The sequence below is a fragment of the Balearica regulorum genome, chromosome 2 (genome assembly GCF_011004875.1).
Source record: "Balearica regulorum gibbericeps isolate bBalReg1 chromosome 2, bBalReg1.pri, whole genome shotgun sequence".
Taxonomy (NCBI): Eukaryota; Metazoa; Chordata; class Aves; order Gruiformes; family Gruidae; genus Balearica; species Balearica regulorum.
The window spans coordinates 141140454-141155164 of NC_046185.1; the positions used below are offsets into that span (position 1 = coordinate 141140454).

The 14711-nt window shown below is 42.8% G+C and overlaps 1 protein-coding gene across 4 annotated transcripts in view; it reads right to left on the bottom strand.

Moving 5' to 3' along the window:
• PPP1R9A (protein phosphatase 1 regulatory subunit 9A) overlaps positions 1-14493 on the bottom strand; it is a 147070-nt gene extending 132577 nt beyond the window's left edge. For 2 of the 4 annotated variants that reach the window (XM_075746135.1, XM_075746133.1), the window contains exons 1-2: positions 14263-14469; positions 11235-12925 (exon numbers count right to left, since the gene is read on the bottom strand). In XM_075746135.1, coding sequence (XP_075602250.1) covers positions 11235-12701 — 1467 coding nt within the window. In that variant the 5' untranslated portion in view covers positions 12702-12925; positions 14263-14469. Of the gene's footprint in view, positions 1-11234; positions 12926-14262 lie in introns of all 4 variants that reach the window. The other 2 variants (XM_075746132.1, XM_075746134.1) reach the window with 2 other exon arrangements.
• Positions 14494-14711: the final 218 nt, after the last annotated feature.

Sequence of the window (14711 nt, forward strand, 5' to 3'; positions counted from 1 at the left end):
AAACTGCACAATGATAGCAGCTTGGTACATTTTATGAAGCGAGTAATTTTAAGATTGCACTGAAGGTGTACAGCACAGTGTGGAATTACTTACCAGTTTCACCAGAGCTTTTGAGTATCTGGCCTCAAGCGATCACTCAGCTCACGTTCCTGTTCCAGCCAGGGCTTACCCAGCTGCAGGACAGCAACAGCCATACAGACTCCAGCTACTGCTATACGCAAAATGCTAGCGGGCTTTGCCTCTGCTGCAAATGAACACTACCCCTCAATAGTTTTATTTTTCTACAGGCTGTTTTTAATTTCTCCTCTTAAAGATAAATATTTAACTAATAATATTTATTTAAACATTTCCCAAAATTTTTTTTGCATTGTTAAATTTCAACATATAAGGTTAGGTCAATCTGCTCATGTTATAATACAACAAAATACGTCCAAAACCTCCTTAAAATCCTTTCTTAGATAGCTGTTTTGATTGTCAGTGGTGTGTCTAGGTTCTCATTGACAGGAAACATTAAAAGGCTACTATCAATCCTTAATCTAAGTTTAACTATCTGTAATTACAGGTAAAAATTCAAGCTGTATTCAATGAGCTCTTGTTAAAATATTCATATATATTTAAACAACTTTAACTATTACAATCAAGAAGAACCTAATGCAGCTGCTACACTACCTTTGGATCTGCAAAACCATGCACTCTTACAATTTTGACAATAATATGAGAGGTGACTTAGGATATTTTACAACTAATAAAATTAAAAGAATTTCTCTTGGATGTAATTTAGCTGCTTCCTTTGCCAAAGTTCACTATCAGGAAAATATTTTTTTTCTGATTTAAATGAAGCCACAGTAACACAGGATGGTTGAGGTTGGAAGGGACCTACGGACGTCATCTGGTCCAATCCCCCTGTTCAAGCAGGGCCACCACTGGTTGCCCAGGACCATACCCAGACAGCTTTTGAGTATCTGCAAGCATGGAGTCTCCAAAACCTCTCTGGCAACCTGTCTGTGCCAGTGCTCAGTCACCCTCACCAGGAAAAAGTGTTTCCTGATGTTTAGAGGGAACCTCCTGTGTTTCAGTTTGTGCCCATTGCCTCTGGTCCTGTCACTGGGCACCACTAAAAATAGCCTGGCTCTGTCTTCTTTGCACCCTCCCTTCAGGTATTTATATACATTAATAAGATCCCCCTGAGACTTCTCTTGTCTAGGCTAAACAGTCCCAGCTCCCTCAGCCTTTCCTCGTAGGAGAGATGCTCCAGACCATTCTTTATCTTCATGGGTCTACATTGGACTCTCTCCAGTCTCTTGTACTGGGGAGCCCAGAACAGGACCCAGTGTTCCAAGTGTGGCCTCACCAGCACTGAGCAGAGAGTAAGGATCACCCCCTTGACCTGCTGGCACCACTCCTCCTAACGCAGCCCAAGATACCATTAGCTTTCCTTGCCACAAGGGCACATTGCTGGCTCACGTTCAACTCTGTGTCCACCAGGACTCCAGATCCTCTTCTGTAAAGCTGCTTTCCAGCTGGGTGGCCCCCAGCATATACTGGTGCATAGGACTTTTCCTCCCCAGGTGCAGGACTTTGCACTTCTCCCTGTTGAATTTCATGAGGTTCCTGTCTGCCCACTTCATTGTACAGCCAGTTTTCAATCCACCTCACTGTCCGCTCATCCAGCCCCTACTTCATCAGCTTCTCCATGAGGATGTTACATCAAAAGCCTTACTGAAATGAATGTAGACAAGATCCGTTGCTCTCCCTCATCTATCAAGCCAGTCATTTCATTGTAGAAGGGTATGAGGTTGGTCAAGCGTAACTTCCCCTTTTTAATGGTCAAGACTTACCGGTAATGACTGTGTAGTAAACCACAGTAAGTCTTAGCAGTTATTTTGGATCTACAGCTGTTAAGGTTGGAAATTGCTTTACTGGCCATGCAGAGAGAAGGGGAAAAAGAAAAAAAAAAGAAACGAAACAAGCAAAAAACCCCAAAACTCTGTTTAATGGCATTTCTCTCCCCCCATCTTAAATATCAACATGAAAGAAACATGCAGAACATGGAGGTGGCAGTTTTTAGTCTACCAGATGAACAGAAGGGAGATAAAACTGAGCAACAACTTCAGAGAAAAAGGCTGAGCAAAGAGGAATAAAGAGCTATGTGGTCTGGTAGTCCCATGCTCCCAAACACCATACTGAAACAGTCTTGTTTGCATTAGTGCATTTTGCCACATTTTACCGGCTTTTTCAAGAGTGCTCTAAATACCTGGATTCATGACTTCCCTCTGGTTTGCCCTTGTGAAAAAATACAGTATTAAAATATTCTGAGTATTCTGTTTAAGCAGTCCACACACAATAAATTGTAGTGAACAATCACCCAAGTTAACATTAATGAAGAGGTATCTTTGGGCTTCTAAGAAGGCAGAGCTAACAGGTAAATATTTAAGTATGTCAGAAGCTACATATCTACAGAATCTAAATATGTCAATATCTAAATATGTCAAGAGTCCATCTTAAAGATGACTGCAAGCTTATAAAGATGTGAAGACGATTACAAGCTAGGTAAAACCTTAGGGTTTCTTTATGATAAAGGCCATGATCTAGATGAATCAGACAGAAGTTTGATAGCATGACTTTTAAAAGCCTCTATAGCTTATTGCTTTTAAACAAATAATGTGAATAGTAAATTTGAAATACAGGTATTTTATCAAATAAAAAGCCCTAGGTCTACATGCAGCATAGTCTGAATATTAAAAGATATCCTTTCAATGTGAACTAGCATCTTATGCCCTTGAGATTATACACTGAATACTAAGGCAGATGGAAACTGCAGAGAGGAACATAAAAAGTTACAGATGTGCACAGACTAAGGACTGCAGCTGTATGCGTAATAGCGCAAGGCAAATGGGTCTCAGAGATAAATTCTGCATTCACACCTTCTACTTTATCATATGGAAACATCTGAGTGATCTGACATGTCTCTTGACTCAACTCTGGTGAGTAAAATTAGCTTCTGCTCTCACTAAAATACTTTCTATATAAAAGAGACACCACAGAATAACAGCTATCACTTTGTACCATTTAACTACAGGAACGTCAGGTACTTTTTTTAATAGATGATTTGTGGCCTGCAAATTCAACAGTGCTGCAGGAAATCCCAACCCTTAACAGAATTAATAGACACTGTTAGACAATACAGTAGTCTATCAGGAACATAGGAAAAGAAAGCCTGCTATTACAATTCTTCAGTCTTAGTTGGACAATGCTGAATTCCATCTTAAAAGTGGAACACTGACCCTTAGCCTTCAAGTGCTTTTTCTTTATGAATATACCAGAGATGCAATTATGCTCTTTTTCAGGCTTTGTCATCCCTCACTGAGCAAGACAAATTTCTTAAGCCCCCTGTTTTACGATAGAATTAACCAAGAAAAAAACAGATAAGAGCAGTAAACTGCTGCAGCTCTTCCTGCAGACTCACTCACCTGAAGCAGAATCCACCAGATACGTTCCAGATGAAGTCTCCTTAGCGAGTTATAAAATGGCACTCACAATTCCCTACCGCTACCAAAATATTTTGCTTCATGTATCTAGAATGCCATTTCCCTTCCTCACAGCTGCATCGCACCGCAGGTTACTGCTGTCATTCTGCGCGAGTGAGTCAGAGTGGCTTTCTCCTTAGCTGTCATCCCCTACAAATGAGTCACTAGTTTACCGTGAAACTTTTGAGCTGATAAATCCATCCCCACTACTCAAGTCCTCCCAGTCACCCATATTTTACTGTAATCCTATGCTATGATAAGGCTTCCCCACTTTCCGTCAAAAGCAAGTGTCATTAGCGTGCTCCAACTTTCTGAGACAGAACTACTGAAATTTTTAACAAGGTCTTCTATCTTATCAAAGGCAGACACTAATTTAGTCTGACATATACTATCTCTCATAAATCCATTTACATGTATTCCACTTTTCCGTTTGCCTCCCTGCCTTTGATTCTTTTTCAAGTTTTTTTCTATTCCTTTGCTAGAGAAGAAAAAAGAAGATTAATAATTTTCAAGCTGCCAGAACCAGCTCTTCTCTACTTTCTGAAAACTAGCTACTGCATTTGCTCTTCCGCAGTTAAGTATCATCTCTATTTTGATCATGTTCTGTTTCTTGTAGCAAACATTTCAAAACACCTTCTAAAATACAGCTTCTTTCACCCAGCACCCTACAAACCCAAGCACTAGGAACTTCTAGGTTTCATCTTCATTTCACTATGAGAATTTCCCCTGCAAGGGTTTCCATCTGTATACATTTATTTCACTCTTAATCCCAATTCCATGTTTAACATGACCAACTGCACCAAAAAATGAAGGCACAATATTAACTGGGAATGACAGCTCCAACTGTAACCTCATGCTCACTGTGTAACTTTCTTGTTTCATTTTTAATGGATAAATAGCTTTTTACTACTTGGATTATTTTCCTTTACAAGGTCAAACTCAGCTTGACTTCTGGCAACATCCTATTCACACTTCAAGACTTCTGAACTCTATGACATTCTTCATTTTTTGAACAACCACTTTTGCCACTCCTTGCAAGTTCTTGGCTGGCTTCCGATATTCTCTTTGGCTGACTTTTCTTCTGATTAGGTCTGCAATTATTTTGCTCGTGTATTCTGCTTTTTCTTTTTCAAATCCTATGCACTTTTTCTAATTCTGAATCAAAGAGATTCCAAGAACCCCACCGTTAGCTCCCTTAGCTCTTTGGTTCAACTAATTTCAAACCATTTCCCTACAGTTTCTCAGTCTGCACTTTTGAAATTTAAAACCTTTCATTGGAAACCCCTTTCAATCTAAACCACACAAACCTGATGCCAATTATTCAATCCAAACTTGGTTTCTACAAACAACTCCTCTAGAATGTCCTCAATGCTTATAAAACCCAGTTTAATGCAACATTATTTATTTTTAGTTCAATAACTGTGTGTGAACATTGCATTCAGAATAACTGGTCCCTAGAATTAGTAGTGCAATTATGACCTACACAAGAATTAAAGTCTCCACAGCATATTGTGGCAGGCAAATAACTTCAATCAATCTACTGTATTCCAGTACTTCCATCTATACTTAATACAAGAAAACTCTTAATACAAGAAAACTCTTTTGCATCTGAAATTACTGTGTGTGAAAGACTCATCTAGTTAAAGTACACAATTCCAACTCAATAATACACTTCATGTATGGGATAACCACGTAGAACATACTTTCCTTTTAATAATCAAAATAGCAACTTGTTCTGGAGTGCTTTATCCCTTCACTATTGTTCTTTATCTAAGAGCATCCAGTCTTCGAATCCTTAATATTTACTTCTTGTTCCTTTCTCTGACAAATATATGTAAGAGGTTCTGCCTTTCATAACAAGATCTTTCATAACAAATGTAACTGAAATAAAAGACCAGGTTTCAGAAACACTCTAGATATCCCAGCACCAGAACAAAGAACCTGGGTTTACATCATTAACTTTTACAAAAAATCAAAGTTAGCATCACAATCCTTGCAGTACAACAGATTTAATTACTACTTAAGTCTATAGGATTTCCCATACTTCCTAATACCTGGAAAAAAAGTGTAAGGTCATTTTATGTAGCAGAATACACGTTTCAAGCTACCCAAGCAATAGCTCAGTATATCAAACTACTTCACAAGTTGAGATTAATGGAATTAATTACTAACTTGCTGCCCATTTTACAGAATTTAAATACCAGCATAAAGGTTCAGTGATTTATTCAACATTACAGGAGACAGCCGCTAAGCCTATTTAATACCTAGTTTCATGCTTTAGCCAAAACTACCGTCCACTCCCAATGTTGTAAACAAAGCATGGACACAGGAGCTAGAGTAGAGAACTAAATTTAAGGAAAGGAAAATACTCTTTCAGTGACTTCAGAAGGAAGCTACACCTCTTTCTTTATCTGTAAGGTTTCTTGATTAACCCATTCAAAAATGGATCAATTTCTCAGAGTCTGTAATAATTTTAAATCTAATATAGCCTCAGAATCTTTCTGCAAGTCCTGTCTTCCACATCTGCCTTCAACAACTGTCCTAACACCCGCTGGGACTACTTTATTTATAGAATCATAGGCTCACTGAGGTTGGAAGAGTGATCTGGAGATCACCGAAATCCAACTCTGTATTCACTTAAGTAAAACACGAATAGAAGTAGTGGCAAGTTTGGAACCAGGGACTGTACAGTGCTTGTGGATGGGTAACTTTCACTTATGACTTCTATGATCCGAAATAGTTCATCAGCATTTTAACAACAGGTAAATACTGTCCTAAACATTGAATCAGGCAAAGAAATACTTTCTTTCCCAACACTAAAACTTGAAAATGTTTCCAGCAGACTTTATTTTTATGCTTACCAGACAAAGAATAATATTATTTTAGAGAGTAAAAATTTCCAAAGTAATTAGAGTGTCAGATTGTTTTAGATTCTTTCTTCACCACTATTTAGATTCCTGAATACATTTTAGTGAGAGAAATGAGGAGTAACTTAAAGACTTGCTCCTTGAACTGATTTATAAGAAAAATCATGATATGGTTCATAAGAAATTTCAAAACAACTGTTAAATACAAATGTCATTTATATTTACACTAAACTACAGTCACACCACTTCTTGTAAAACCTCTTCAAAGGCTCACACTAAAAAAGACAGAGAGAAAGAGATAGAAGCACAAATTCCAATTCCTCAAGACCATTTGAACAAAACACGATCTGGAAAACTGAAGTGTTGTAGCGTGTAAGATTCAGTCATGCTGCACAACAGAAGAGGAAAAGCACATGAGGTACATGCACTAGTGATCATAATCCCTTCATACGGAATTAGCTGAAGCATGGAAGAGCCATTTGTTACATCTCTTCCATTCCTGTTACCCTCTCTCCCACCTACCCCAAAACTCAGAGAGGTCTGCAGAGAGGTCCCTTCACCACTGCACCCTAAGGAAGCTTTATGGAACCTGAAAACTGCAGCAGCAGCTTGGGCTGAAACCCCTCAATGGCACCGCAAGTTACCTGCTGTCTGCCATACGGTCTGATCACACACCACCCAACCCTCCCCAACCCCTTAGCTGGGTAGGGCCAAGTCAGTGGAGCAGAAGGAGGCTCTGCAGGAGATACCAGTTGCTGCTAACAGCTTTAAACGGTTTAACCGGTACCTGGTGTCAGAAGTAGGGCACTAACTGGAGATGCAGCCATCAGCTATCAAGATACCAGACATTCTGGACTTGGAGAGAAGAAGAGGTGAACATTGCACTTCCACCCTAATTCTATCCAGGACGGAGGAAGCATGGCTCAAAAAGGACTATGATTTGGGCATTCAATACATTTCCATTTGCTAGAGTGCGGAAAGCCAGGAGCTAATGAATTTTGCACTACTGGCAAATCTTGTCCAATTAGCCCACAATGTTTGGGAAGTGGCATATAACCCAACCCTCAGGAAAACACATAAAACTCAACAAAAGGCCAATAAATCACAGTTTCTGCTTTTTTGTGTGTAGAAAAGTACCTCTGGCAAAACCAGGGTATTTTTTTTCTCATTACATTTACTTAACTTTTTCACCTCTTACACTTGCCTTGGAGAGTTTCAGTTCTATCCCTGAGCAGAAACACAATACCTCAAGACAAGAATGGGCCAGCGCCGATGAAGGCCTCTATATCACTATATAAACACTCATATTAACTAGTCTATCAACGTGCACATACCTTGTTTAGCAACATACACACTAATGTCCACTCCCACTACCAGCACCAAGTCTTGGGCCCTTTTAGGCTATTTTTTAATCAAACAGCATAGAGCTGACTTAAACTCCCACAGACACGCACAACTGCTCACATCAGTGATGCCACACTCTAAATACCCAGAAACTCTCCAAGCCTGCAATGGCCCCTGGGCAGCCACCTACTTCTAAAGGGACTAATTTTCAACAGACACGAAATCAGCAAACATATCCCATAATCCTAGAGCAGAGTAAATGGTCCATGGAGCATGGGATCTGTGATAGCGAAATTACAGTCTGTAACAGAGCAGAATTTCCTGTATCCGTTGACTTGAGTCTTTATAGCGAGTTTCTTAATAACCTGCTTGGGAGATGAGCAGAATTCAGTCTTTATCAGTTGGATGACTAAGATTTTATTTATTCATCCTTCTGCCTATACTTCATTACTTTTCATAGTCCAAGGCATTTCCCCTAAAGGGACAGAAAGGATTCCTTTTGGTGGTAACTGAATCTCTTTGCTCTTCAGTCTCAGCACTCTTCTCATTTACTTCTTACACATCTACCTGAAAAAACCCTTGGAAAAATATTTCAAAGATGTTTACTTAAACCTGTTGAGACCTTCAAGTAACAACTTTATGGCAACAGCTATCCACTCGTTTCACAGGTTACACATTCAAATGCCAATTTTGTTAATTATTTCAGAGCTCACCTGTAGGAGGAGAGTGGAGGTACAATACTGTGAAATCAGCATTAAACATCTTGAGTTTGGGTTGGACTTTTAACACCACTATCTAGCACAGTAGTTAAGTACAAATGGCTTAATTTTAATAAACGTAAATCAGTTTTCAACAGTTCAGAAAATACTCCTACGTTGCTTTGTATTTTCCTCTCTGAGTTACACTATGCATGAGATGACGTTCAGGAAAGTATTAACGAAAGTATTAATGAAACCCCATTACGTGAGTTATGCCCACTAACACACAAAATTGCCTAGAACAGAAAAATTCCTAAATTGTTGCTGTCCACTCAGCTAGCAAGCATCATCCCCATGTAACGGAGGGGTAAAGGGAGAGTTTGGGTAAATTCGTACACTAGCGCTGTGCGAGGGCACAGAACACAAGTGCCCCTTGCCCTCTGCACTGCTCGTTGGTACCTATCTGCTGGGCAGAACTGGTCAGTTCACGACCTCCTAGCAGCGTGCCGAATTGGCAGCGCTGTCAGAGAGGCAGCGCAGGAGCCCAGACTCAGGAGCCTCTGAGGACCCACCTGGGGATTCTCCAGCTGCCCTTCCCAGGTCCCTGCCCGTGGCAATGTGGCCGGGCAGTGACCTGATGCTGCTGGCAGCCTGCCCAGGCTTATGCTGCTTGACACTGCCCAGGGAATTAGAGTGCTGTGGAGAAAAGGGAGGAAGGCTTGAGAAGCAGCTTTTAATTTTCCACAGCATTGTTGCACTTCTTCCTCCTAGTGCAAGCCTTCCACATGGTCTCACTTCTGTTTCCCCATGTGACTAGCAGATTGCATGCACCGGAGGCACTCGGGACAAAAAGCAGGGGATCTCCCAAACCTCCCAATCCCTCCTACACAGTTCTCTTTCAACACAGCTTTTATTCTGTTTTCTTCCTATCTACAATAAAGATGCTAAAATAATTAAAGCAATGATTCTTTTACTTTGGATAAGCTTGTTAAGAGTGCTTTATGCTTAAAACCATGACAAATGTACACTTTTATTATTTAGACAAATTACTTTTAGAGCATTTTCCTGATGGACTGTTATTATTACTTGACAATATGTAATCTGAAATGAACACAGCATGAGAAACTTGAGAAGAAAAAAAATTATAACTAAATAACTGAGAGAATACTCTTATAGCAGTTGGCATGACAGCATGATTCAGACAGAAGACAGCAATACACTGAAGTAAGGATGTCACTGTTAGCTCTTTCAAAACAGACACAGCAGAAAAATCCAACCATCTCAAGAATAAAATCACTGGAGTCACTTTCTGGATTCTTATCTGTTGGAGCCATAATAAATATGATAAAGCAAACCTCTGCACATAATTGGTAGATCTTTCAGAAGAGAGAACATCATCTTGTCTGTTAGTACAGGCTGAGGGGGAAGGTGGGGAGGAGGAGGAGGAGAACTTCCATAATCCTTTGTAATAAGTTTTCTCTACTTCATCTCCAAAAAAAATTAAAGAAAACGAGCTAGTTTGATTATGGGAATAATCTAGACGGAGCACAAACACTGTTAGAATTTTTGGTCCATGACGCAAGCCTGAATAAAACACTAACAAAACAACACTAAAAAAAATAATCCATTATCTTGGCTTGGAATATTTTGTTTCAGTGTAAAAAATGGTCTTTTCAAAGCATGAAGAACACAAGGCTGTTCCCCTCCCTCCACCCCCCCCAATAAACAGATGTGAAAACCTGGATGCTTCACTCAGATGAAAATTTCCTAATACAAATATACATCTGACCCTAACTTAAACCACAGGGGGTGTAAATGCAGATTTTGTAAATCACATTACTTCAACTTTGACAGTGAAACTTCTGTTTGTCGATTTAGTAATTTTCATTGCTAAAGTCACACAATGAAAATACAGTCAACTTCAATTACATATTTTTAATTTTAAAATGTTTAGATTTCAAGTACTCCATGATATCTGGCTGTTTCGAGAGCAATTTCTAGAAAAATGACTATGTTTTAGAACTGTCCATTTGAGACCACTTGCATTAAAAACAACTTGGAAATAAAATACTTTTATACTTAACCCTGAGACTCAGCAGTGAAAAGCTGGTACAACAAAACACAACTATTTATTCTTTCCTGAACCAAAAGTACTTGAAACAACATTCTTAGATGCAATTTCAAGGTACTTCTGCAGCACTGAGATATACTAGATATACACATATTAATGTTTTAAAAGTTTAAAAAAGTGACAATGCTATTAGAAAAGATGAGACTAATTCAGATGCAGAATATTATCAGTCCTCTACTAGTGAGACAGAATCACACTGTATTTCATGACACAGTGTTTAAATACAGGGACTTTAAAGAACATTGGATGAGAGCTGAAGAAAAGCCATTTGATCTAAAGAAGCTGTGATTTCAAAAGAAAAACAAAAACCAAGCAGCACAAAGGCCACCAAATACCCACTTCTACTTTTCACCATGTGATTACAGTTCAGTCATGTAAGTCAAAACATGCATGTTAAAATTCTCAAACTTCACAAACCCAGCTGTCATTCTAAATTTCTGCTGGCTTAGTCAGCCATCAAGTAGTCTAGGAAATGACACAAGCTCATCAGACCTCAGCTTCCTTACTTCATTTAAGATTACGCTCGCTGGCTGACTGTAATAAAAATGTGTATTGAAAGATCCTCTGCAATCTTTTCAGAGCCGAGATCAGCTGTCAAAATCTACTTCAAATAGAGTTGTATTTGAAAATGAACCAAACTGCAGAAAAAGAATGTAGGAAACTTTACCTTAATTGGAGCACGGCTAAACTGTATTTTTCTATTGGCTGGGATTTCATCTTCATCTGGCAATCCATTAATTTCAGAATATTCCATATCAGGTTCATAACAGTTATTTTCATCGCTGTCATCCTGATCATCCTGTTCTGTACCTGTCTCTCCCCAGTCAGAATTATATCTCGATCGTACCCGATATACATTGTAGTCAGAGTGCATGTACACGTGGGAACTCTGAAAATTATTCACATCTTCATGCACTTCTTTTTCACTTGCCTCATCATAATGGGACTCGGTAACATCTGAAACAGCATCTGTGGCAAAATCACCACCTGAAGCTACATTTCTTGGTAATTCTGTAGCTTCAGGTCTATCAAAGATACCCTCTGCTTGTTCTGACCGTTCCTTTTGTTGCAACAAAACATCTGTCTCTGTTTTTGACTTACTCCTAGCACAGCTGTCCACAGCTCTTTCGCTGTCAAGCCTGTTGACCAAATCCTGCTGACTCGCTGAAGAGCTCTCAACAGAATCAGCACTTGCCTCTGTACTCTTCTTTATTTCTTCAGTTGTTTTTGAACTTGCCGAAGTGCCTGTCGACGTCTTCTGTCTTGGTGTTGAAGGCGTGCTATTCTGCTGAGAGTTCTCAACAGACATCATGCCTGTACTCTGTTTGGCTGGGGGAGACCATGTGCTGGCATCTTTCAAAGGACTGAAACCCTCAAGGTTTGCAACCGGGGAGGAGATATTTGCAACAGTGGACGAGAGGTTTAGCGGATAGTGACCAGTTACAGAGTACTCTTCGTTGTTCTCCGACTTTTCTACAACGATTACGTTGTGTGAGTCAGTGTTCTCAAAAACTGCGCTGAGCTGACTCACAGTTGGAGAGACAGTCTCTGTCCTTGGGCTAAGACTGTCCAGTGAATCAGTGCTGCCTCTGTGAGACTTAGAGCTGCACCATTCATCTGGAAGCTCATTGGAAATTACTTTCTCTTTCTTTGGGGAATAGCGATTGGAATGTCCCGTTTCATGAGCGTTTCGCTCAAACATCTTCCGAGTTTCAGTAAACTTGGAATAGGAAGGACCATCATGGATAGTATCAAATCTACTAATCCTTTCCGAGACGGATGATTCTAATTTTACGATTGAACCATCTGCTTTTTCGACAAATTCTTTAGGCCTAATTCGTCTTTGAGGTGATGGAGGGCCACCCTTCCCCCTGGTTTTAGGGGTAACTCCAGCAGTTTCAGTGGGCTCCATGCCCATCTGCATAAACAAGTTTTTAATCCTATTGACATTTGAGCCATATTTCCTTCCCCTGCTCTGCGAGGCCTCTCCTTCCTCTTTCGCTTTTTGGTCTCCATCTGATTTTGGTTTGTCAAAGGTGCTTTTCAGCGCCTGGAACTCAGTTCTGTAAGCATTCCTGTGAGGAGAGGCACTTCGGAGGGTTGATCTTTCTCCTGAAGACTCCGTTTTCATCATGTTTACTCCAGAAGCGCAAAACCAGCTTACATAGTTTCTGCAGTACTGCTCTCGGTAGTCTGTCACAGTTGAGCTTCTGCCTGAGGAGAGTTCTCAGTGGGCACTGCCCTTCAGCAGGGCCATACTCGACAGAAGATCTGGAGGCAAATAACTAAACGCATGCGGTCAATTCTGACAAAGCAGGAGCGCAACCGAGGACTCTCAAGGACAACAGCTGATCTAACCTGCAACAGAAAGGAGGGTTTTCTGAATCATGTCAGGTATTTGTACTTCTTTAAATCTAAGCCACAATTTCAACTTACCGTTATTTGAAGTGTTTACAAAATAATAATAATAAAAAAATAATACAACCTAACACTGAAAACTTGTCATTACAAACTTTTTCAAATTAATTGTTGCATAATTTGCAATCCATAATATTATTCTACAGTGGAAGAATAGATTATTGCATCTTACCATTCACAAAGTATCATATCATGCCACAAACGTGCATGCAAAGGAAAGCCAATGTGACAAAAAAATATCACTACTTCCGTGTTACGGAACTTTTCTAAAAAATATAATTAAAAAAATCAAACCTCTGAGTTACTTACATCTAACTATAAAGTAATTCATGCAAACATGATGGTTATACTTCCCTGAGGCACTGCAAGACAACCTTTTCTGAGAAACATAATGGTAGAAATACCATCAAACACAATACACTTAGAAAGGCAAAATTAAACAGCAGCTCGAGGGAATAAGAAAAACTGCACCCAAAGTTAACATCTGCAGTTGACATGGTAAGGAAAGTGAAATCCAGTCAGAGAAAGTTGCCTCTCGTCACGGGCAGCGGTTTCAGCACCTGGAGGTGCCCGAGGAGGAGCGCCAGAAACGGAGCCAGGGGCTGGATCCGCTCCCACCCCCAGGCCCGGGAGGGCTCGCAGGGGCCGCCGTGCCGGAGCGGCGGGGCTCCCCGGCCTCGACGGCCGCCCCTGGCCCACGCACCGCCGCGAAGGGCAGCCCAGGGCTCACCGAGAGCCAAACCTCTCTCCCTCTCCGTCCACTCCCCCTCCTCAGCCCTCGCCCCGCGAGCCCGCGCCCTGCCGCGCCGCCGCCGCTCCCGCCGTGACGGGGACGCCTCATTTTGGGCGCTGTAACACACGGTGCTCGTACCAGCGCAGGGAACCCGGCCGCCGCGGCAGGAGAGGCGCGCCCGTCCCCGCGTACATCCGCGCTCCGGTCCCGCCGCCCCTGCCCGAGCTGGGGGCGCCGATCGCCGCGGGCGACTAAAAAGGCCACACACGGCAGCGGCTCCCGGTGAGACCCGTCGGTCTCGCAGAAGGCAATAAACTTAACCCGAGAGGACAGCGCCGGAGCCCCCGCGGCGGATCCTCCTCGGGCGGCCGCGCCGTGCCGGCGGGCTGGAAGCGCGGGGCCCCGGGCGGCAGCACCTTGCGGCGGGGCAGAGCCCGGGCAGCCGCCCCCGCGCGGCCGGGCCCCGGGAAACAAAAGCCCGGTGACAGGGCTGCTCCACCGCGGAGCCCGGCGCCTTTCCCGCCGAGCGCACACGCCGCCTTACCCAGCCGAGAGCCGCGGCGGGCTCCCCCAGCCTCCCGCCTCAGCGCTGCCCCCGCTCCTCCTCCGGCCCGCGGCGGCTCGGCGCCTCTCTGGAGAACGGCCGCTGCCGCCGCCCGCCTGACAGGAGGCAGCAACCGCCGCGGCGCCTCAACGCCATTGCAGGCAGCGGCAACGGCTGGGGCACCGACACGGCTCCGCGCGCACACCCGCGGCGGCAGCGCGGGGGAGGAGAGCCGCCGCGCCCCACCGCAGCCGCGCTCCCGCCCGCCGCCCGCCCCTCCGCCACGGCGCGGCCGCCGCGCCCCCGCCGCGGGACGCGCTCCGAGCCGCCGCCGCCTCCGCCCTCCGCGGGGCCGCCCGTCGCCGCCGCCAGCGGGTGACAGGTGCCTCACCTCCTCGGCGAGCCGCAGTGGTTCGCTCCGCCGGGGGGGCGGGGGCGGCGGCGAGCCG